Source organism: Aethalodelphis obliquidens, unplaced genomic scaffold, assembly GCF_003676395.1.
Source record: "Aethalodelphis obliquidens isolate GAN/ISIS:26980383/991018 unplaced genomic scaffold, ASM367639v1 scaffold1, whole genome shotgun sequence".
Classification (NCBI taxonomy): Eukaryota; Metazoa; Chordata; class Mammalia; order Artiodactyla; family Delphinidae; genus Aethalodelphis; species Aethalodelphis obliquidens.
The window spans coordinates 11,019,886-11,044,239 of NW_020837945.1; the positions used below are offsets into that span (position 1 = coordinate 11,019,886).

At 40.3% G+C, this 24,354-nt stretch overlaps 1 protein-coding gene across 1 annotated transcript in view; it reads right to left on the reverse strand.

Moving 5' to 3' along the window:
• MRPS6 (mitochondrial ribosomal protein S6) overlaps positions 1-18,963 on the reverse strand; it is a 102,833-nt gene extending 83,870 nt beyond the window's left edge. Inside the window, exon 1 of the mRNA XM_027083725.1 lies at positions 18,869-18,963. Coding sequence (XP_026939526.1) covers positions 18,869-18,963 — 95 coding nt within the window. The remainder of the gene's footprint in view (positions 1-18,868) is intronic.
• Positions 18,964-24,354: the final 5,391 nt, after the last annotated feature.

Genomic DNA, 24,354 nt, shown 5'->3' on the forward strand with positions numbered 1-24,354 from the left:
CTTATATTACAACTGAGTGTGTTGGTGTTTTTTCTGACTGTCTTACCTTCATAAATCTTCATAACAATGTTATAATCTTCTGGAGGACCTAGGTGATATTTTTTATTGCTCAAAATTGTCTCCCTGTTCAGGAGTTTAACCAAAAGAAGGAAAGTGACAGTCCTGAAGCCTGCAGGAGAAGCACCACCTAAATGATCTGGCCACCCAAGGAATGTTGAAAGGTGGGTGTCATGACACCACCGGTCAACACTTCCTGGTAAGAAGGTCATACATTCAAGTACCATCTCAGAGTCTAGCCCTCTGTGAGGATTATCCCACTTTGTGTTTCTGGGGCTCTGTTGAGGCACGTTTGCAAGAATGCCCACATTGTCATCAGACAGGACTGAATAGAGCTTTAGTAAAAGAAGCAAAGCCCATGGGCTTCCCTGGTGGCGCAGTGGTTGAGAGTCCGCCTGCTGATGCAGGGGACATGGGTTCGTGCCCCAGTCCGGGAGGATCCCACATGCCGCGGAGCAGCTGGGCCTGTGAGCCATGGCCGCTGAGCCTGCGTGTCCGGAGCCTGTGCTCCGCAACGGGAGAGGCCACAACAGTGAGAGGCCCGCATACTGGAAAAAAAAAAAAAGAAGCAGCAAAGCCCATAGGCACTAGATTACGCCTAATAGCTGTGCAGCCCCCGTTGACTCAGGGTCAAGTTTGCCTTGGCAAAACAAAGTTGTGCCCTTGATCTGAACTTCGTTGACTTTCCCTTGACAAAGGAAGATGACAGCTAGGCAAGAGGGTGTAGGAGGCAGAGGGAATTCCAACAGAGAACATATTCAGGAGGTAAATGATTATTGTCACTGGAGAAGGTATTTAGTAGGTAGCCAACTTCCTCCAAAGCTGCTATGAGGAAGACTTTATACTTTAGAAAGTATCAAATCTAGATATATTATTTCAATATTAGAGAGTATCTACTTTCTCAGATTGCCCATATTTTAAAAAATAAACGCAATGGCAACAATAGCAGCTATCCATGCTGCCAGTAAGAAAAAAATTTTCCTCACATGCAATTAAAATTACAAGGTAATTGGGAGCCATTAGGTGGTTCCTCCCACAATAAATCATCTTGAACTTTCAGCCTAGGTTTACTGAGGCCTTAAGAGAACATGCAGGAAATGTCTTGGGAATTTAGTTCCTCACTTGAATAAAGAAGTCCACAACTGACCTTAGCATTAAATACATAATCATTAAGAAAACTTTCCCATATTAACCACATGCTCATCTATAATAGCACTGCAAATGGAACAAGTCATTTTAGTGATAAAGAATCATTACCTATAGTGCTATTATTAAATGATTCCTACAGAGGGTTATCTTTTGGAATGATCAGTTATTTACAAATCCTTTCGCTTTTTTTCTTTTCTCCTCTGCACCAAAATGTTCAGCATCTTAATGAGATGGCCTTTGGGACCCAGAATGACACTTTCACCTCAATTAATAATATGACCGATGGACATTGGAGAGCAAGCAGATAGGAGACTCTCCTCCTGTTATTAATGATTCAGTGGTTTAGAAATTACAAGTCCCTAGGTGCAGCAGCATAGCAGGGCAGTTAGTCTGATGGTGAGGAAGACCAGCCACCAGCAACACCTAGGATCAGGTGTTGCTGATCCTTTTCTCACCTCATCGCCACTCACCTGGATACTGTGAGGCACATCCTTACACTGGTGCTGAAGGATCTTTCTGGAAATGTAAATCTGATTCAGTCTCTCCACAGCTTAAATACCTTAGTGGCTCCCTATTGCCCTCAGGGTAAAGTCCAAACTCCTCAGCAGGGGTTTATGAGGCCCCTCCTTCTGTAGGGGCCTCCTGTCTGCTTCCATCACTCTCGTCACTCCTTACCACATCACCCCATTGTGTTTGCAAGTCCCTGAGCTCTGCATGCACTTCCCCCCTGTCCTTTGCCCTCTGCCTGGAACACATCCCACTCCCTCCACCCAGCCTACTCCTATCCACCCCCTTTTTTAAATTATGAAATATACAGACAGAGATTGCATGAAACACATATGGAGAATTTAAAGAAAAATTATTCAACGAGCACGCCAGAATAGCACATCCCAGAATCCTCTTCTGTGTGTCTCCACAAACACAACCCCAACTCTCCCCACTTTCCTTGCTTTTCTTTATGGCGTTACCATCAATGTATGCATCCCCTAAGCCGTAGCTTATTGCTGCCTGCTTTTTAAGTATTGTATGAGTATCTTGATTTTTCCCCCTCAACATTGTGTTTATGATCCAAGTTATTTAACGTAGCTATAAATTTATTTATTTTCATTGCTGATACTACTCCATTGTACCACAATTCATCTGTTCTGCTGATGGACATGGGTTGTTTCCTTTGTGGGTGGCTATCACAAATAATACTGCTGGGAACATTCTTCTACATAGAGACCAGTGCATATATGTGCACGTGCAAAGAGTTCCTCTAATTGCTGTCCCTAGGAGTGGAATGCTACCTCGCAGGGTATGTAAAACTTCAACTTTTCTACATAATACCAATGGTTTTCCCAAGGGGTGGTACCAGTTTGCACCTGCATCAGCAGTATGTGTGAGTTTGCTAATTCCTCTTTTCTTCTCAGGTCTCAGTTTTGACCACTGCACTGCAGAAAACCTGCCCTACCCCTGAAAGTCTGGATTCAGTGCACCTCTTTTGTACTTCTTTAGTACCTATGCTCACCTCATCATGACACTAGTCATACCTTGTGACATGCACATGACAGATGTGAGAAGAAGCTGCTCAGATCCCTAGCTGCTGTCCCTCTGGACCAGCTGCTCCACTAGAGCTGAGGCCACATATCCCTCAGGTGCTCCCAGTCAAGGACTGAGCACAGTGAAGATACAAATCCAGGCTCACTTCTGTTACACACAGGACTCCTCTGATGGGTGACTTGGGCTCAGATACTTCCCAGGGACCCGGCACATCCTTTCTTGGAATTGCACTGCAGTGCAAAACTCTCCCTACCCGCCCCTCCTTCCTTCCCCCAGCCTTGCACAGATGTCAGACCAGTAATGCAGTCTGAAAGCTCCCCCCACCTTCTCTGGTTCCCTCCCTTTGTCCTTCATAGGCGTTTCCTCCAAGAAATCTCTTACATGTCTAATCCTATCTTGGTATCCACTTTTAGAGAACCTAAACTAACACAATGTAATTTCCTGTTGATTTTGTGGCCTTAACAATCAACAGAAAAATTATGAAAAAAGAAACTCTTGTGCCCCCAGTGCCTAATAGAGGGACTAGCACATGGTAGGTGCTGAGTAAATCTTGGTGAATCAATAAGTTATTTATTTCATAAGTGAGATTCCCACTTCTGTGCTTCGTATGAACACATTTCTAGTGTCATCTGAAAGGCAGAAGAAAACTGCTTGGCCAAACTTGATACCTCCTTTATTTCCACAGGCATAGCCTCAGACTGTACTTCCTAATTAAAAGGTGTGGCCAGTGTGCAACAGTGAACGAAGCAGCTAAGATTCGCTTTCTTTCCATGCGGGGAAGGCAAAGACTCCTATTAGGTCATTGGCTCAGGAATACTCTCCCTGGCTTCTCATTCCATAGTTCAGAAGCCTCTGACCACAACGCTTCCTACCAGACTTGTGAGAATCTTAGAAAAGTGAAGGGACCTGTCATAAGTAGCTTCTCAGATGGTCTCCTATGGTCCCCACCTACTGGCATTATACTTCATATAGTTCCCTGTCCTTGAGTGTGAGCCAGATTTAAAGACTAGCTTCTAAAGTACTGAATACAGCAGAAGTGATAGACGATAACCTCGGAGATTAGATTATAAAAAGACTGGGGTTTCCATTATAGTCTCAGAGATGGATTGGAAAAGACACTGGGTTTAGAGCCAGAAGACCTAAGTGTAGTCTTTATCTGTGTGACACTGGCCAAGACATTTCAGGGAACAATAATACCTATACCTATACCTATACCTATACAATAATCCTCTGACTGTTTTATTCAGGAAGTTATATAAGAGAAAACTTTTATTGAGTGTTGTTCTACAGACTTTTATTTGTATCAACACAAACCGATCACAGCAATCTGATGAGTGGATACTGTCATCATCCCCATTTTATAGATGAGTCAACTGAGGCACAGAGATATTAAAGAATTTGCCCAAAGTGATACAGCCAGTAAGTGCTAGAGCCAGGATTTGCACACAGTAATCTAGCTCCAGAGTCCACATCATGAACACAGCTCTATATCTGTGGGTGAAAGCACTTTATCTAAGACGTTATAGGAATATAAATCATGTAGTGACATATTGGTGTAAAGACAGACACAGCAATCATTAGAGCAGAATAGAGTCCATAAACAGATCCACACACATATGGTCAACTGATTTTCAACAAAGTTGCAAAGGCAATCCAGCAGAGAGAGGATAGTCTTTTCAACAGATGATTCTGGAACAACTTAATGTCTTTACACACACACAGAAATGAACCTTGATCAATACCTCATACCATATGCAAAAATTAACTCAAAGTTTATTATAAACCTATTTAGGTAAAACATAAAGTTATAAAACTTCCAGAAGAAGAAAATCTTTGTGACCCTGAGTTAAAGATTTCTTAGTTGCAACACCAAAAGCACAATTCATAAAAGAAAATACTGATAAATTGGACTTCATCAAAATTTAAAACTTCTACTCTTGAAAAGATATAGTTAAGAAACAAGCCAGAGACCATGAGAAAATATTTACAAATCACATGTATGATAAAGAATTTGTGTCCAAATATATAGAGAAATTGAAACTCAAAACTCAGCAGTAAGACAACTCAACTTTTAAAATGGACAACAGGGCTTCCCTGGTGGCACAGTGGTTGAGAGTCCGCCTGCCGGTGCAGGGGACACGGGTTTGTGCCCCGGTCCGGGAAGATCCCACGTGCCACGGAGCGGCTGGGCCCGTGAGCCATGGCTGCTGAGCCTGCGCGTCCGGAGCCTGTGCTCCGCAACGGGAGAGGCCACAACAGTGAGAGGCCCGCATACCGCAAAAAAAATAAAATAAAATAAAGATATACAACAGATCTGAACAAACACTTCATCAAAGAAGATGACAAATGAGCACATGAAAAGATGTTCATCATTAGTCATTAGGAAAATGCAAATTGAAACCACAGTGAGCTACCACTACGTTGTAATGGCCACAATTTAAAAAACAAGAGCAAATATTGCTGAGGAGATGGAGCAACTGCGACTCTCCTACACTGCTGGTGGGAATAAAAACGGTGCAATCATTTTGGCAATTTCTTAAAATGTTATACAGAGACCTACCGTATGGCTCAGCCATTCTACTCCTAGGTATTTACCTAAGATAAATGAAATCATGTATCCACACAAAGACTTGTACAAGTGTTCATAGCAGCTTAATTTGTAAAAGCCAAAAACTGGAAACAACTCAAATGACTATCAACAGATAAACACATTGTGATATGCTCATGCAATGGAATACTACTCAACAATAAAAAGGAGTGAACTCTTCAACAACATGGGTGAATCTTAAAATAATTATGCTGAGTGAAAGAAGCCAGACAAAGAGAGTACATACTGAATGGTTCCATTTATGTAAAATTCTAGAAGTTCAAACTAGAGTGACAGAAAACAAATCAGCAGTTTCTTGAGGTGGAAGTGAATGAAAGAGATTACAAAGGGACATAAGGCAACTTTTGGGAGGTGGTAGATATATTCATTATCTTGATTAGGGCAATAGTTTTGTGGATGTAAACATATGTCAAAACTTATCAAATATATGCAGTTTTCATACCAATTATAACTCAAAATGCTATAAAAAAATAAATCATTCACATCATTATTATAGTCTGAGCAAAGTTATTTTAAGTCATTGTCTGACTTACTTCTCCCCTCATCTTCCCCTGTTTCCCCTTCCCCAAATTCCTGGATAAGGAGTCAAGAACATTTCCACCTCTGGTATTCATATCAATTAAGGGAAAAAAAAAAGTCCATGTGGAAAGAATTTTGTTAAGTTCTACAGGAGATGCAAAGTTGGGTAAGAAATAGTTCATGTCTTCAAGAAGTTATAATCCAGGTAGAGAGAGAAGATATAAGTGTGTTTAAAATTAAATTATCTAATAAAGTATAAGTATCAATTCTAAAAAAAATAGAAAACATTTAAAAAGAGAGTGATTAACCGCCTAATGAAGAGTACAGGCAAAAATTTCCAAAGAGTTACTTTGGGCTGGGATGGTTCAAGAATGTTTCATGTAGGATGTGGGATTTGAGCTGGAATGGATAACATTTAGATAGATAGGAGGAGTAAAGAGAATAAACACAAGATGCTTTGATGAGGTCAGAGGATGGTGACATTGAGTGAATAAGTTGGATGGGAAGAAAGGTTTCTGTAGAAGAATGACAGGACTTACCCCTACAAAAGTGGGACCAGAGTTGGAGGGTCTTGAGCATCAGGCAGAGTCCAAGCCCCCAGCCTTTATTTCGTCCTAACATGAAAAGGAACTTGCGAGGTAGTGAACCTTTCATGGTTGGAATCATTCGGCAGAGAGTGTATGAGCATATGTGAGGAATATAGAAAGGAGATAACTTCCCTGAATGGACAAGTTCCTCCCAATCCCAAGACACGGGTCACAGATTCATGGGTTTTGAAAGAATCATTAGAAGTAGCACTGGATAGTTGTCTGATACTATCTTGGTTCCTCCTGGAGGGAGTACCTGACTTCCTCGTCAGAGTCAACAGGCACCTTATTTTCCCCTCGTCCACCCCGTGTTCAGCCAGGGAATGGAAGATGATCTAGGTGCAACCATAAGACTCTCTCTCCCATGATCCTGAGTCCTGAGTGAATGGCTCAGAGACGTGAGGACCAGTTAGAGGTCATCCATCATGCTGATTAGACCCTGCCTGTTCCATGGCTGTGGCTATGCTTCCTGCTAACCAGCCTTCCGGATACTCTTGATTTCTGGCCAGTACTCTGATATACGGTTAATTCTGTGATTTCCCCCCGAAATATCATTCCAACAAATTTTGTTTTTGCCTAAGACATTAGAGTCTGCTTCTGTTGCTTAAAGCCAAGAACCAGAACTGACATGGAACTCTGGATCTTAGGGGTTCAATCCCCTGCATACCCTATTGGTCTTACGTCAACCCCCTGGGGTCATATGGAGCAAGTCTATCCTCTCTTCCACATGAGTTCTTCCTAAATCTGATGACAGCTCTCCAACCTATCCTAACCTTTTCCCTCCATAGGCTAAATGCCCCATGTTCCTTTGGGCACTCCTCATTTCACATGAGCTGGATTGCTTCACCAGCCTGGACACTGTTTCCAAAGGTGATAGGCTGTGACTCAATAAATATTTGTTGAATGAGTGAATTGCACAAATTTAAAGTTTTACTTTTGGCTATACTACTTTCTGTAGAAAACAATCATTCATTTCTGGTTTTTTTCCATGCAAAGACTGTGTTATAGTTAAGGTGCTGGCTCAGCTACTGAAACAGAAGTCAAAATAACAGGGACTTAAATAAGATGGCTTATTTCTCTCACATGGAAAAGTCTAAATGTAAGTAGGGCTGGAGACCCAGGCTCTTTCTAGACTTTTGCTTTCCATTTACAGCACATGACTTCTATCTTGTGGTCTAGCCTGGCCATTCCTGCTGCCAGTCTATGTTCACGTTCCAGAAGGAAGGGGAAAAGTAGACTTGGGATGTTCCTTTAAGGGAATGTTCTGGACGTTGCCGCCATCATGTCCACTCCTTTTTTAAGGGTCAGAACTTAGTCTTATGGTCTTCCTTTGCCTTCAAGGGGGGCTGGGAAATGTAGCTTTTGCTGGGAGAGAATGGTAAACTAATAGTTTCAACCATGGACCATATAATGCAATTTGGAGATCTTCCAATAGACTAAGTATAATGAGATGCTACACGAGTCACAGGTGGTTAATTGTCTGTAACTTTCTTATACTCAGTGTTGGGTACTTTGCAAGTGATTATCAGGCCAGAGTTACTCTGAGTTGAGTTTTAGGTAAATTGGATTTTGTGGACTTACCAGGGGACATAGCTTGGACCAGTACTTAAAATCCAGAAGTCAGAACTACACTGGAAATTTCCTCTAATTGAGACAACTAAGCAGCTATTTCTTTTTAAAATAAAACCCATGAGTTTGCTTCATACGAAGAGTTTAATATCTTTTCAGGCATATTAGATAGTATTCTTTTGGCTACAAATAATAGAAACTGACTCTGTTTTGCTCAGAAGGGAGAGATGAATTATTATTAGTGTACCAGATGTCTCCCAAGCCTCAAGGCAATGTGCAGCTGACTGGGCTTCTGGAACAGACTAGAACCCGATGCTCTCCATCTTTTGTTTCTGTTTATCTGCCATCAGCTTAATTCTTCTCTCTCTAAAAGGACCGTTTTTCTCTGCTCACCGGTCTCCAAAAGTAGAGGATAGCTGTTCCCAGTTCCGTGGTCTACATATGATCCTTCTAGCCACCTAGATATAGTCTGAGGCTCTCTTTCAACTGGCACTCTTATTAGCCTTGCTTGGGTTAGTGGTTACCTTGGGCCAATAGTCAAGTCTAAATGGTGGGTCAAATCATATTACAACAGCAAGATACCTCTGAACTCTGTAGATATGGAGGCTTATGGGTGCAGAGAAACAGTATGCAACAAAGAGGACAGGCATCCCAATAGGCATCTTCTCCACCCATGTGTGTTTGGAGGGTTGTCATAAGCAGAACAAAATTTAGAAATATAGCTGTGTGATCTATGACACTGAGACAGGCTAGAAACATGATGTAATGGGTTTAGGGGAAAAACTGAGTCTTCCTCAATACTTTTTTGGTTGTAAGTAACATAACCCATCCAAAGGCTCATAAACATGGCACTTGAGAGTTTTCATATCTGAAGAAGGCTTTTATGTGCAGAGGATCACCTATAGCTACTTGTTTTAATTAATATTCAAGTTGTTAAAGTTGTAATATTTTTTTACATCCTTGGTACTTATTTATCTTACATTCCTAGTACTTATTTATCTTGTAACTGGAAGTTGGTACCTTTTGGCTACCTTCATCCAGTTCAACTGCCCCCAACACTCACCCCTGGTAACCACAAGTCTGATATTTTTGTCTACGAGTCTGTTTGTTTTTGAGGTATAATTGACCTACAAAACTATGTTATTTCCTGTTATACAACACAGTGATTTGATATTTCTACCTATTTCAAAATAATCACCATAAGTCTAGTTATGATCTGTCACCATACAAAGATATTACATGATTATTGACTTTATTCTCCACACTGTACATTTTATACCTGTGATTCATTTATTTCACAACTGGAAGTTTGTACCTCTCACCTATTTCTTTCCTCCCTCACCCCCTCCCCTCTGGCAACCACCTGTTTGTTCTCCATAACTCTGTTTCTGTTTTGTTATGTCTGTTCATTTGCTTTGTTTTTGTAGATTCCACATATAAGTGAAATCATGCCGCATTTGTCTTCCTCTGCCTGATTTATTTCACTTAGCATAATACCCTCTAGGTCCATCCATGTTGTCACAAATGCAAGATTTCATTCTTTTTATGGCTGAGTAATATTTCACTATATATATAGTGAAATATATATATATATACCTACACCATATCTTCTTTATCTATTCATCTATTGGTGGACACTTGCTTGCTTCCATATCTTGGCTATAAACAATGCTATAATGAACATAGGGGTGCATATATCTTTTTTAATTTTTAATAGATCTTTATTAGAATATAATTGCTTCACAATACTGTGTTAGTTTCTGTTGAACAACAAAGAGAATCAGCCATATGCATACACATGTCCCCATATCCCCTCCCTCTTGAGCCTCCCTCCCATCCTCCTATCTCACCCCTCTAGGTCATCGCAAAGCACCAAGCCGATCTCCCTGTGCTATGCTGCTTCTTCCCATCAGCCAACCATTTTACATTCCGTAGTGTATATATGTCGATGCTCCTCTCATTTCACCCCAGCTTCGCTCTCCCACCCCATATCCTCAAGTTTATTTTCTATGTCTACCTCTTTATTCCTGCCCTGCAACTGGGTTCATCAGTACCATTATTTTTTTTAATGATTCCATATATATGCGTTAGCATACAGTATTTGTTTTTCTCTTTCTGACTTACTTCACTCTGTGTGAAAGACTCTAGGTCCATCCACCTCACTACAAATGACTCAATTTCGTTTCTTTTTATGGCTGAGTAATATTCCATTGTATAAATGTGCCACATCTTCTTTATCCATTCATCTGTTGATGGACATGTAGGTTGGTTCCATGTCCTGGCTATTGTAAATAGTGCTGCAATGAACATTGTGGTGCATGTCTCTTTTTGAACTATGGTTTCCTCAGGGTATATGCCCAGTTGTGGGATTGCTGGGTCATATGGTAGTTCTATTTTTAGTTTTTTAAGGAATATCCATACTGTTCTCCATAGTGGCTGTATCAATTTACATTCCCACCAATAGTGCAGGAGGGTTCCCTTTTCACCACACCCTTTCCAGCATTTATTGTTTCTAGATTTTTGATAATGGTCACTCTGACTGGCATGAGGTGATACCTCACTGTAGTTTTGATTTGCATTTCTCTAATAATTAGTGATGTTGAGCATCTTTTCGTATGCCTCTTGGCCATCTGTATGTCTTCCTTGGTGAAATGTCTATTTAGATCTTCCGCCCATTTTTTAACTGAATTGTTGGTTTTTTTGCTATTGAGCTCCATGAGTCGTTTGTATATTTTGGAGATTAATCCTTTGTCTGTTGTTTCATTTGAAAATATTTTCTCCCATTTTGAGGGTTGTCTTTTTGTCTTGTTTATGGTTTCCTTTGCTGTGCAAAGCTTTTAAGCTTATTGAGTCCCATTTATTTATTTTTGTTTTTATTTTCATTACTCTAGGAGGTGGGTCAAAAAAGATCTTGCTGTGGTTTATGTCAAAGAGTGTTTTTCCTATGTTTTCCTCTAAGAGTTTTATGGTGTCTGGTCTTATATTTAAGTCTTTAATCCATTTGGAGTTTATTTTTGTGCATGGTGTTAGGGAGTGTTCTAGTTTCATTCTTTTACATGTGGCTGTCCAGTTTTCCCAGCACCACTTATTGAAGAGGCTTTCTTTTCTCCATTGTATGTTCTTGCCTCCTTTGTCATAAATTAGGTGCCCAATATGTGCGTGGGTTTATCTCTGGGAGTTCTATCTTGTACCATTGATCTATATTTCTGTTTTTGTGCCAGTACCATACTGTCTTGATTACTGTAGCTTTGTAGTATAGTCTGAAGTCAGGGAGCCTGATTCCTCCAGATCCCTTTTTCTTCCTCAAGATTGCTTTGGCTATTCGGGGTCTTTTGTGTTTCCATACGAATTGTGAAGTTTTTTGTTCTAATTCTGTGAAGAATGCCATTGGTAGTTTGATAGGGATAACATTGAGTCTGTAGATTGCTTTAGGTTGTATAGTCATTTTCACAATATTGATTCTTCTAATCTGAGAATGTGGTATATTTCTCCATCTGTTGATGTCATCTTTGATTTCTTTCATCAGTGTTTTATAGTTTTCTGAGTACAAGTCTTTTGCCTCCTTAGGCACATTTATTCCTAGGTATTTTACTCTGTTTGTTGCAATGGTAAATGGGAGTGTTTCCTTAATTTCTCTTTCTGATTTTTTGTTGTTGGTGTATAGGAATGCCAGAAATTTCTGTGCATTGATTTTGTATCCTGCAACCTTACCAAATTCACTGATTACTTCTAGTAGTTTTCTAGTGGCATCTTTATGATTTTCTATGTATAGTATCATGTCATCGGCAAACAGTGACAGTTTTACTTGTTCTTTTCCAATTTGTATTTTTTAATTTCTTTTTCTTCTCTGATTGCTGTGGCTAGGACTTCCAAAATTATGTTGAATAATAGTGGTGAGAGTGGACATCCTTGTCTTGTTCCTGATCTTAGTGGAAATGCTTTCAGTTTTTCACCATTGAGTATGATGCTTGCTGTGAGTTTGTCATATATGGCCTTTATTATGTTGAGGTATGTTCCCTCTATGCCATTTTCTGGAGAGTTTTTATCATAAATGGGTGTTGAATTTTGTCAAAAGCTTTTTCTCTGTCTATTGAGATGATCATATGATTTTATTCTTCAATTTGTTAATGTAGTGTATCATGTTGATTGATTTGTGGGCATTGAACCATCCTTGCATCCCTGAGATAAATTCCACTTGATCATTGTGCATGATCCTTTTAATGTATTGTTGAATTCAGCTTGCTAATATTTCATTGAGAATTTTTGCATCTATTTTCATCACTAATATTGGCTTGTAATTTTTTTTTTGGTGATGTCCTTGTCTGATTTTGGTATCAGGGTGATGGTGGCCTTGTAGAATGAGTCTGAAAGCGTTCCTTCTTCTGCAATTTTTTGGAATAGTTTCGGAAGGATAGGTGTTAACACTTCTCTAAATGTTTGGTGGAATGCAGGGTTGTCAAAATGCATTTGAACTTAAGAGATCATATTATAGTCATATAATAATCATATATATGATTACTTAAAATTTTACGTATATAAACCTTATGGTAACCACAAACCAAAACTCTATAATAGATACACACACAAAAAAGAGGAATCCAAACATAACACTAAAGATAATCATAAATCACAGGGAAGAGTGCAAAAGAAGAAGAAAGAAACAAAAAAGACCTACAAAAACAGCCGTAAAACATTTAACAAAATGGCAATAGGTACATGTCTATCAATAATTAATTTAAATGTCAAATGCTCCAATCAAAAGACATAGAGTGGCTGAATGGATAGAAAAATAAAATCCATATATGTGCTCCCTACTAGAAACTCACTTCAGATCTAAAGATAGACACAGGCTGAAGGTGAGAAGATGGAAAAGGTGTTCTATACAAGTGGAAGTTAAAAGAAAGCTGGAGTAGCAATACTTGTATCAAACAAAATACACTTTAGGGACCTCCCTGGCAGTCCAGTGGTTAAGACTCTGAACTTCCACTGCAGGGGATGCGGGTTCAATCCCTGGTCAGGGAACTGAAGTCCTGCATGCCTCACAGTGCAGCCAAAAAAAAGTACATTTTAAAACAAAGACTAACAAGAGACAAAGAAAGACATTACATAATCATCAAGGGAGCAATCCAAGAAAAAGATATAACAGTTGTAAATATATATGCACCCAACATAGGAGCACTTAAAATCATAAAGCAAATATTAAAAGACATAAAGCAAGGAAATGACAGTACCATAATAATAGTACAGGACTTTAACACCCTACTTACATCAATGGACAGATCATCCAGGCAGAAAAATCAATAAGGAAACACTGGCTTTAAACAACACATTAGGTCAAATAGACTTAATAGAGATATACAGAACATTCCATCCAAGGGCAGCAGAATACACATTCTTTTCACATGCTCGTGGAATATTCTCTAGGATAGATCACATGCTAGGCCACAAAACAAGTCTCAGTAATTTTTAAGAAAATTGAAATCATATCAAGCATCTTTTCCAAGCACAACACTGTGAGACTAGAAACAAACTATAAGAAAAAAATGCAAAACAAAAACAACTGGAGGCTAAACAATATGCTACTAAACAAGCAATGGTTCACTGAAGAAATCAAAGAAAAAAAATTGAAAATACCTGGAGAGAAATGAAAATAAAAACACAATGATCCGAAATCTAGGGGACGCAGCAAAAGCAGTTCTAAGAGGAAAGTTTGTAGCAATACCAGCCTACCTCAGAGAACAATAAAAATCCCAAATAAATAACTTAACCTTACACCTATAGGAACTAGAAAAAAAAAAAAGAACAAACAAAAAATAAAGTTAGTAGAAGGAAAGAAATCATAAAGATCAGAGCAGAAATAAATAAAATAGAGACTAAAAAACAATAGAAAAGATCAATGAAACTAAGAGCCAGTTCTTTGAAAAGATAAACAAAATTGATAAATCTTTAGCCAGACTCTTCAAGAAAAAAAGAGAGGGCCCAAATCAATAAAATGAAAAAAGAAAAGTTACAACTGACACAAAGGATCAAGAGATTACTACAAACAATTATATGTCAATAAAAATGGACCTCCTAGAAGAAATGGACAAATTCCTAGAAATGTACAGTCTCCCAGGACTGAACCAGGAAGAAATAGAAAATATGAACAGACTAATTACCAGTAATGAAATTGAATCAGTGATTTTTAAAACTCCAAACAACAGAAGTTCAGGGCCAGATGACTTCACCGGTAATATTTTTTTAAAGATTATCTCTTTAGAGCTATTTTAGATTCACAGGAAAATTGAACAGAAGGTACAGAGATTTCTCATGCACTCCTTGCCCTTGCCCACAGCCTCCACCACAGCCAACATCCCCCAGCAGAGTAGTACATTTGTTACAATTGATGAATCTACAATGACACATCATCACCCAAAGTCCATAGTGTACATTAGAGTTCACTCCTGGTATTGTACGTTCTATGGGTTTGGACAAATGTATAATGACATGTTTTCACTGTTGTAGTATCATACAGATTATTTTCACTTCTCTAAAAACCCTCTATGGTCCGCCTATTCATCCTTTCCTCCTCCCTAACCCCTGGCAATCATTGATCTTTTTACTGTCCCCATAATTTTACCTTTGCCAGAATGTCATGCAATTGAAATAATATAGCATGTAGCCTCTTTAAATACAATGCTAAAGGCACAATCTATGAAAGAAAGAACAACTCAACGGTAAAATAGGCCCAAAACCTTAACAGACACGCCACCAAAGAAGATATACACATGGCAAATAAGCATATGAAAACATGCTCCCCATCATAGTCATCAGGAAAATGCAAATTAAAACAATAGTAAGATATCACAACACACATATTAGAATGGTCAAAATCCAGAACACTGACAACACCAAATGTTGGTGAGGATACAGAGCAACAGGAACTATCATTACTGGTGGGAATGCAAAATGGTACAGCCAGTATGGAAGACAGTCTGGTGATTTCTTACAAAACTAAACATACTCTTAACATACGATCCAGTAGTCATACTCCTTGGTATTTACCCAAAGGAGTTAAAAACTTATGTCCACACAAAAACCTGCACATGGATGTTTATAGCAGCTTTATTCATAATTGCCAAAACTTGGAGCAACCAAGGTATCCTTCAGCAGGTGAACGAATGAAGAAACTATGAAATGTGAAATAAAATAGAGTCGCTTATGTCAAAGGGTTTTAAAATGGAGCAGAGAGAACATTAAGAAGAGCAAACATATACATCCTCCCCAGGTGGAGCCATGAACTTTCGAACTGGGCTGACACTAAATATTTAAAGCACTTTGCAAGAGCCCCTGCAACTTGTCACAGTAATGAACTTTTTCTTCTCTCTAGCGATAGACTTAGCAGTCAATCTTGCTTAGCCAGGACTAGTTTCTGCCTGCAACTCTAATTAAAATTCTTTGTAATGCAAACCTTTCTTCTTTGCCCTTAAAAGCCCCTGACTTTTATTCCATAGTGGGACACTGTTTGGGTTGCTACCTGAATTTGTGTGTCCCGAATTGCAATTCTTCAATCCCAAATAAAGGCCTTTTGCTTGATTATTGCCTCCTAAGTTTACTTAGTTGACAAAACTATGGTACATCCAAACAATTTGATATTATTCAGCAATAAAAAATAAATGGGCTAAAAAAATAAAATAAAATAAAAATTAATGGGCTATCAAGCCATGAAAAGACACAGAGGAAACTTAAATGTATGTTACTAAGTATAAGAAGTCAATCTGGAAAGTTTTAACATTTTAAAACCTAGGGTTTTTGTAACCCTTTATGTTTAACTCACAATCTTATTCTTAATTATGTGCAGTAGTTTTTATATAAAAATAATATTAATTGCTTTCATTTTCTCTGATTAATGTTGAATTGACTCTTAAGTTTAACATAGTAAGTCTTCCTAAATAATTAACCCTATTTATAAACTTATTATTTAGTTTCTTGAAACATTTTAAGTGCATTTAAAATTAAAATATATCTGTTTCTCTAAAACACTTCACACACCTGCCATGGCAAACTTATAAAACTGACAAGTGAAATCTTTCTAAGCCTTTAATCAATTACTGAAATTTAATAAATCTAGTGAGTGAAGTTTCTTAAGACTCAAGGTGGATGACTGCCAAATATTTTCTAGTCTTAATTCTCCCATTTTTTCCCTTTAGCTAAAACCCCTGAGTTTTAGCTGGACACATGTCCACCCAACAGTAGGCTATGTTTTACAGCTAGTTGTGGCCATGTGACTAAGCTGGGCCAATAGGATATAAGCAGATATGATGTGTGCTTCTTTAAGACACTTGCCCTGGACTCTCTTCTGTCCTACTTCCCTTGGATGTGGTGGTGTGCCAACATCATCCAGGCTGATGAAGATAACACCTTAGGCCATGGCAGAGCCAAAGTAGAGAAGGAGCCAATTCCCTAGAAGACCTCACATAGCAAAGCTGCTTGGCCCACAGCTCTGGACCACTCACCACTTGACTGTTACAGGAGCATGAAGTAAACTCCTATCATCTTTGAGCCATTGTAATTTGGGGTTAGATTGTACCCCGATAATACAATTTCCAAAGACTGTCCCTAAGCTTAATTAACTATATACTCTTAAACGTTTCAAATTAAAATCACAAGTCTAATATGCCAGGTTTTCTAATATGTTAGATTTTCTTCAATGTTTCAAGGTTCTTTAAATAACACACAGATTATGATGATTAAAAGCTTATTTCTAACCTTACTGCAAAAGGAATGCTATACAGTTGACCCCTGAACAATACAGGGGTTAGGGGCACTGATCCCTCTTGTAGTTGAAAAATCATGTATAATTTGACTCCCCCAAGACTTAACTACTAATAGCCTACTATTGACTAGAAGACTTACTGATAACATAAAAAATAGTTGATACACATATTTTGTATGTTATATGTACTATATACCATATTATTACAATAAAGTAACCTAAAGAAAAGAAAATTTTATTAAGAAAATCATAAGGAAAAGAAAATACATCTATAGTACTGTATTGCATTTACGATACCATAAATTTACATCGTCTGTTTACAAAATGAATTGTTTGTCATCAGTAGCGTCTTCAATGATACAAAACACTGTAGATGTTATATGTATTACTAAAACTAGACATCAAAAATGAAAAGATAATGTGAAACAAAAATTCATATTTATTTACAGGTATAACAATTCATGCATTGATAACAAAGACGCAACAATATGATTGACTTATTATAGCCTAGTGTAATCGATATGAGATTGCCTCATGGTAGCCTATCTTATACACTAATGCACGAATTGTTATAAAATATCTATGGCATACAGTATTATAACAATGTTCATAATACAGTATTAGAAACATTGTTACAGAGACTTCCCTGGTAGTCCAGTGGTTAAGTCTCTGAGATCCCAATGCAGGGGGCCCAGGTTCGATCCCTGGTCAGGGAACTAGATCCCACGTGCATGCTGCAACTAAGAAGTCTTCATGCTGTAACTAAAAAGATCCCACATGCCGCAACGGAGATGCCACAACTAAGACCTGCTGCAGCCAAAATAAATAAATATTTAAAAAAAAAAGAAAATAGAAACATTGTTACATTTAAAAAAACACTTTCCTGTGATGATAGGCTGATATGCACTTTCTCCAATTACAAGGGAGAGAGGCATACTATATGGTAATGTAATTCTTTGGAAGCAAAGTTGTAAGGCAGTAAGAAAACTAATGTATTATTAACTTTACATTCACTATGACTCACCTTATGCTGATGTAAGGATACACTACCCACTTCAATGCAAGTCTTGCCCACAATGTTCTACATGACGAATACTTCCATGATGATGGTACAAAAACATCTCACACAGTTCTTGATGCACAGTTATCAGATTTTTACACAAAGCCACTCACACATACACAGAAGATATGTTTATGAACTGTATGGCGTGGTGATTATTTACTATTCATTAAGTGGAACTGGGTCGTCATAAAGGTCTTCATCCTCATCATCTTCATGTTGAATAGGCAGAGGAGGAAGGGGAGGGTTGGTCCTGCTGTCTCCGGATGGCAGAGGTGGAAGAGGGGGAGGAGGGGGAAGGGGAGGCAGGAGGAGCAGGCACACTTTGTGTAACTTTACAAAAATATATCATAACTTCTGTCTGACTTCTTTGCTTTTTCATTTCTCTATAAGTATTTCTACATGGTACCAATCCTTCTTCCACTGTTTGCTTTAGTTTCAGTGTCCATATCATAAAAGGGTCCATGTTGTTAAAGAAGTCAAAAGCAGTCTTGAGAGCTTCCCTGGTGGCGCCGTGGTTGAGAGTCCGCCTGCTGATGCAGGGGACACGGGTTCGTGCCCCAGTCCGGGAAGATCCCACATGCCACGGAGCAGCTGGGCCCGTGAGCCATGGCCGCTGGGCCTGCGCGTCTGGAGCCTGTGCTCCGCAACGCGAGGGCTACAACAGTGAGAGGCCCGCGTACCGCAAAAAGAAAAAAAAAAAAGCAGTCTTGAATAATCGGAACTCCTTTTTTTTTTTTTAATTTATTTATTTTTGCTGTGTTGGGTCTTTGTTGCTGTGCGAGGGCTTTCTCTAGTTGTGGCAAGCGGGGGCCACTCTTCATCGCGGTGCGCGGGCCTCTCACTATCGCGGCCTCTGTTGTTGTAGAGCACAGGCTCCAGACGCGCAGGCTCAGTAGCTGTGGCTCACGGGCCCAGTTGCCCCATGGCATGTGGGATCCTCCCAGACCAGGGCTCGGACCCGTGTCCTCTGCATTAGCAGGCAGATTCTCAACCACTGCGCTACCTGGGAAGCCCGGAACTCTTCCTCCAGATTGTCTGATGTCAATTTGTTTTCTGGCACTGTCTTTTCTACATCTTCTTCTTCATCATCTGGCACTGGTTTGGAAGCGCTCATCTCGATCAAGTCATCTTCTGTTAATTACTCTGGTGTGGTGTCTATTAGCTCTTGAACTTCTCCAAGGCCCATATCTTGAAACCCTTCACCCTCACTTTTTTTTTTTTCCATGTCCACAAGCTCTTTCATGATTTCCTTGATTGGCTCCATTGTAAATCTTGTGAAGTCATGCTCAACATCTGGACACAGTGTTCTCCAGCAAGAATTCATTGTTTCAGGCTTGATGGCTGTCACAGCTTTTCTACAAAAACAATGGCATCTTCAATGATGTAATCCTTCCAGACATCCTTCATGATGTTCTCTCTATTGGGGTTCTCTCTCATAACATTGACAATCTTTTCCATAGAGTACCAGCTATAATAATCCTTAAAGGTTCTTATGATCTAGAGGCTGAATTAGAAATATTGTGTTTGGGGGTAGGTAGACCACTTCAGTGCCTTCGGTGTTGAACTCATGGGGTTCTGGGTGGCCGGGAGCATTGTCCAATAACAAAAGAATTTAAAAAGGCAGTCCCTTACTGGCAAGGTACTTCCTGACTTTAGGGATAATGCATCGATGAACCAATCCAGAAAAAGGGTTGTTGTTGTTCAAGCCTTCTTGTACAACCAGCAGTCCTGATCATAAACCCAGCTGCATTTGCACAGAACAGTAGAGCTAGCCTGTCACTTCCTGCCTTAGATCTTGGTGCTCACTTCTCTTCCTTACTAACGTATGTCCTTTGTGGCTTTTTTTTTCCCAGAATGGGGCCTTTTCACCTGCATTTAAAACCTGTTTGGGCAAGTTTCTTTCTCCTCAATGATTTTCTTAATGGCAACTGGGAACTCATCTGCCTCTTGGTCAGCAGAAGCTGCTTCTCCTGCTATCTTGAACTTTTTTGAGCCAAATCTCTTTCTAAAAGTATCAAACCATCCTTTGCTGGCATTAAATTCTCCTGTTTTAGATCTTTCACTTTCCTTTTGCTTTAAGTTGTCATATAATGACTGTGCTTTTCCTCAAATCACATTAGAGTCTGTAGGCATGCCATTCTTATAGCAATCCTGCCCCCACACAATAGCTGCATTTTCAATACGAGATAAAAAGGTACTTCACAGAAGCTCAAGGTTTTCACACCCATTGGAGTAGCTGCAGCAATGCCTACATGAATTTCTTTTTCTTTTTTTACAGTGGTCCTTACATTGGATTCATTTATCTTGAAATGGTGGGCAACTGCCTCCTCTGTGGCACATGTCAAGCAATTCAACTTTTTCTTGTTAATGTCATGGCTTTTTTCTGCTTCTTGGGAGCACTTCCAGCATCACTAGTGGCACTTCATATGGGTCCCAGGGTGTTATTCAAGGTTTATGGTATTGCACTAAACACAATGAAAAGTAAGCAAGAACCGTGAGAGGTCACTTTTTACTTTGAAACACAATTTACTGGAGAGAGGAACTGCTCACTTGGAAATGATGAGCATCACACTGCGTTTTTAAGTGGATATCACAACACTTGAAACACTGCCAAACAACGGAAGGTGGCTACAAATTGTTACAGTAGCGCAGTATGTATTACAGTTAACTTTATGCTGTTATGATTTAATACATCTTTAATGCATCTTTACATTTGTTTACATTTCTCTCAGCAGTAAATGGCACGATGTATGGTCTGTAAGTGTTTGTGTGCATATTTTGATAAATTTAACTTTTTATAATAGACTTGTGTTTATTTTATGGTAATAAATGATAAAATGGACTAGCATCTATGTATATTTTGTGCATTCATGACTTACCTTTTTCTTTCTTTCTTTCTTTTTTATATTTCTAGGCTACACAATTTGTCTGTGAGTTTTTTCAAATTGTTGCAAATCTCAAAAAAATTTTCCAATCAATTTATTGAAAAAAACCCTGCATATAAGTGGACCAGCACAGTTCAAACCTGTGTTGTTCAAGGTCAACAGTATTTCATGGGATCTAAGATATCTTCAGTTATAAGATTCATCATTATTTTATAATATCGTTAAAGAAGAAGTACCACCCTTTATAGTTGTATGACACCATTGATTGTACAATGCACTACAATTTGCAAGATGTTAAAATCGATAAAATATAGCAATACTCTGGTCTTGACTTAGCTCATTTTCTGTTCTGATCTCCACATTTTCCTGGGGTTTCAAAGTTACTTACCCAACAGCCAAGAGGAGGATATTTGCTATCTTGGGCCAACTTGGTCTATCTGTGAGAGATTCAGGATACTGAAGTAGTTACAGATTCCAGTTCTTGATAGAGAAGTGAAGACTGGAAGTGGATGTGGGTGCACGGTACTTCCAGAATGATCCTGCCTGGGCAGCTGTGAATACTGGTTTTGGGAAACTAGAGTTGGAATCTATCTCCTGTGTCAAGAGGAATCTCTGCCTATACTCTTCACCTGGAATTTCATTTCATAACACTGCCTCATGTGTTTTCTAGGTGGCTTCCAAGTTTCTCCTTTAAACTATTTTAATTGAAGGCTCTTTCAACTTTCTATCACCTGATTTGAGTAGACACACCCTATAAATACATGCAGGCTCAAACCCACACACAGCAGATTGCAGCTAATCTCTTATCTGTAAAATTAGGGTTAATTGAATGCAGTCTGCAACATTCTTTTTATGACTTTGCCTATCTCAACGGCCATCATTTTGTAGTTATTACAATGAAAAAGCAAAAAACAGGAACTTACTAAAGGATTCCAGAGTATATCCTGGAATATAATCTGGGACAGGACGTGAGGCTGAGGCTCCTGAAGAAATAGATGTGACAATTTTGGTGTCTCCGGAACTACGTGTATCTGTCTCTGCTCTGCTCTAGAAGTATCCTGCCTCTCTGCTTCTCCACCCCCACTGTGGAAGATGGCTGGCCCATAGCCTGACTGTCCTGAGGACACATGTGCTGAGTTCAAGTGACTGCTGACATTGACCATCACCTTTGGTCTGAAGAAGGAATCTCACTTGAGATCCACCTTAGAAGGTGCATCCACCCTGAATCCAAGAGAGTGTGGCCATGAAGGGCAAATGCTTGGTTCTCAGGGAAGAGTTGTCCTCAGAGGAGACCTCACCAATGGTGGCTGTTTTGGGGCAGTAGAGCTTGCTGGTAAACGGTACGGAGCCAAAGCCAGACTGCCTGGATCCAAACCCATGGTCCCATGGCTTAATGACTTCGTGACCTTGACGCAGTAACTGAATTCTCTGGGCCTCAATTTCTCCATCTGTAACATAATCATACCTAAGGCATAGGACTGTGGTCCTATGGGTTACACGGTAGTACGTGGAAAGCATGAGGAAACCTGCCTGCCATGTGGGAAGTGTTTAACAACTGTTTGCTGTGTATTCTGATTGAAAAAACAGACAAGTAAACAGATGGAGGTTGCATGAACTTTCTCTCCACCTCAGGTGCTAGAGTTATTGCATTCATTCATTAATTTATCTCTCTATATATATCTATCTAAATCAGATCTTCTGGTTTGGCTCCCACGTACCAAACCTGACAAGAGATTCCATTTCAGTCATGATTTGCCCCCTGGGATGTTCGTTCTCCATCTAGAACAAAGTGATGCATCCAAAGATAGGGGACTCCGTCCCTCCAGGCCAAGCACGAGTGTGGGGTTCACTGATGGACTCACCGTGGAGTGGTCACTATACTTGCTGGGGACTGGACACAATGGCAACCGAAACCACACACCTTTCTGCCTCTTGAAAAACTTAACAGGTAAAATCAGTGAGGCTTGTTGCTTGAGTGGCTGTGGAGGGGGGAGCAGAAGAAGGTGTCAGCAATGCCTTCTGGGCTGTGGTTCTCTGTCATTGGATGGGTACTGGTGACATTTAGGGAGATGATGTGAGAGGGAAATCACAATTTTTGTTTAGGGCAGGAAACAGGAAATTTGGTAGTGTACAGAATCAGGCTGCCCGGCTTCCAGCCCAGTTCTCCGCTCACCAGCTGCACATCAGGCAAGCCCCTTGACCTCTTTATCGGGTTTCCTCTCTGAAAATGAGGAAAGTACTGTTGTGAAGATGAAATTAGTTTATACACGTAAAGCATCTAAAAGGGTGCCTGGCTCTGTAAGCGTGTAGTACATAATGGGTTTGTGGTGCCTTTGAGACATCAGCAGGATGCAGGCTCTCCAGAGCAGGGGCTTATTCTAATTGCTGTTGCTCCTGGTCCTTGAGACAATGCCTGACACAAAGAGGGCACTCAATAAATATTTTTTGGCAGTACAAGGTAGGGTTTCGTTGACGGGGTGGACTTTGGGTATCAACCTGTGAGTCCCTGTATGGGTGGTACCCAAGCCTTTAGCTCAGGGGAGCCCCCAGGGACGGAGACTAGAGAAAAAAGAAGAGCCTCAAACTTGGGGCCTTGGGTTCCATTTGGGACACAGGTCTCTGCCATTTCTGCCCCCATGTACCCTCCCCCTAGGGAGTCCCTTCAGCATCATTCCCCTCAGGGGGCCTGAATCAAAAACATTCTAGGAGGAACTCAAAGGCAGTTCAAACCTTAGGATAAATGCTGGCCTCTCCATCCTAGTGTCGGGTGGAAAAGGGTGACATTCTCCTTTCCTGGGTCCACAGTTGTGCAAAACAACAGCACTGCAACATCATTGGTGTTTTATCTCCCTAATAATTCATCCCGCAGAGAGTCAGCTATAACACAGGCTGGCTGTCCTGTTCCTGTAGTCCAGCCCTTATTTTACTGCACCATCCATTACCCCCTCCCTCACCTCCCTCTACTCCCATCTGCACCTCTCAGGTACCAGAGACTGGTCTCTGCCACCGCTGGTGTGCCTTCCTGGGCCAGCTGTCAGCCGGCTTGCCTCTCCGGAGTCTCCCAGAGGGGATCTGTCCCTACCCCATGACACCATCCCCCTGCCTTTGATGGAGTTATTTCCCTATGGCCTGGGAGTCTACTCTTGGTGCAGCAGGGTGGGACATTAACTAGAGTGGCCACAGGAGGCTGAGTGCCCCACCCTCATGACCCTACCTACCGGGGGCTTCATGACTAGGGTCAGGGACAGGCTGCGAGAGTGGCTCTCAAGAACTTTCCGGAAGCTTCCCTTGCTCACCGTGTGCTACTCTTTTTTTTTTTTTTTTTTTTTGCAGTACGCGGGCCTCTCACTGTTGTGGCCTCTCCCGTTGCGGAGCACAGACTCTGGACGCGCAGGCTCAGCGGCCATGTCTCACGGGCCCAGCCGCTCCGCGGCATGTGAGATCCTCCCGGACCAGGACACGAACCTGCATCCCCTGCATCAGCAGGCAGACTCCCAACCACTGCGCCATCAGGGAAGACTTCGTGTGCTACTCTTTAAAACTTGTGTTTAATAGGTTTTGCACACTTTAAGTGCCCACATCTCAGGACGGCACCCTACCTGCCCCACACCAAGGAGGAG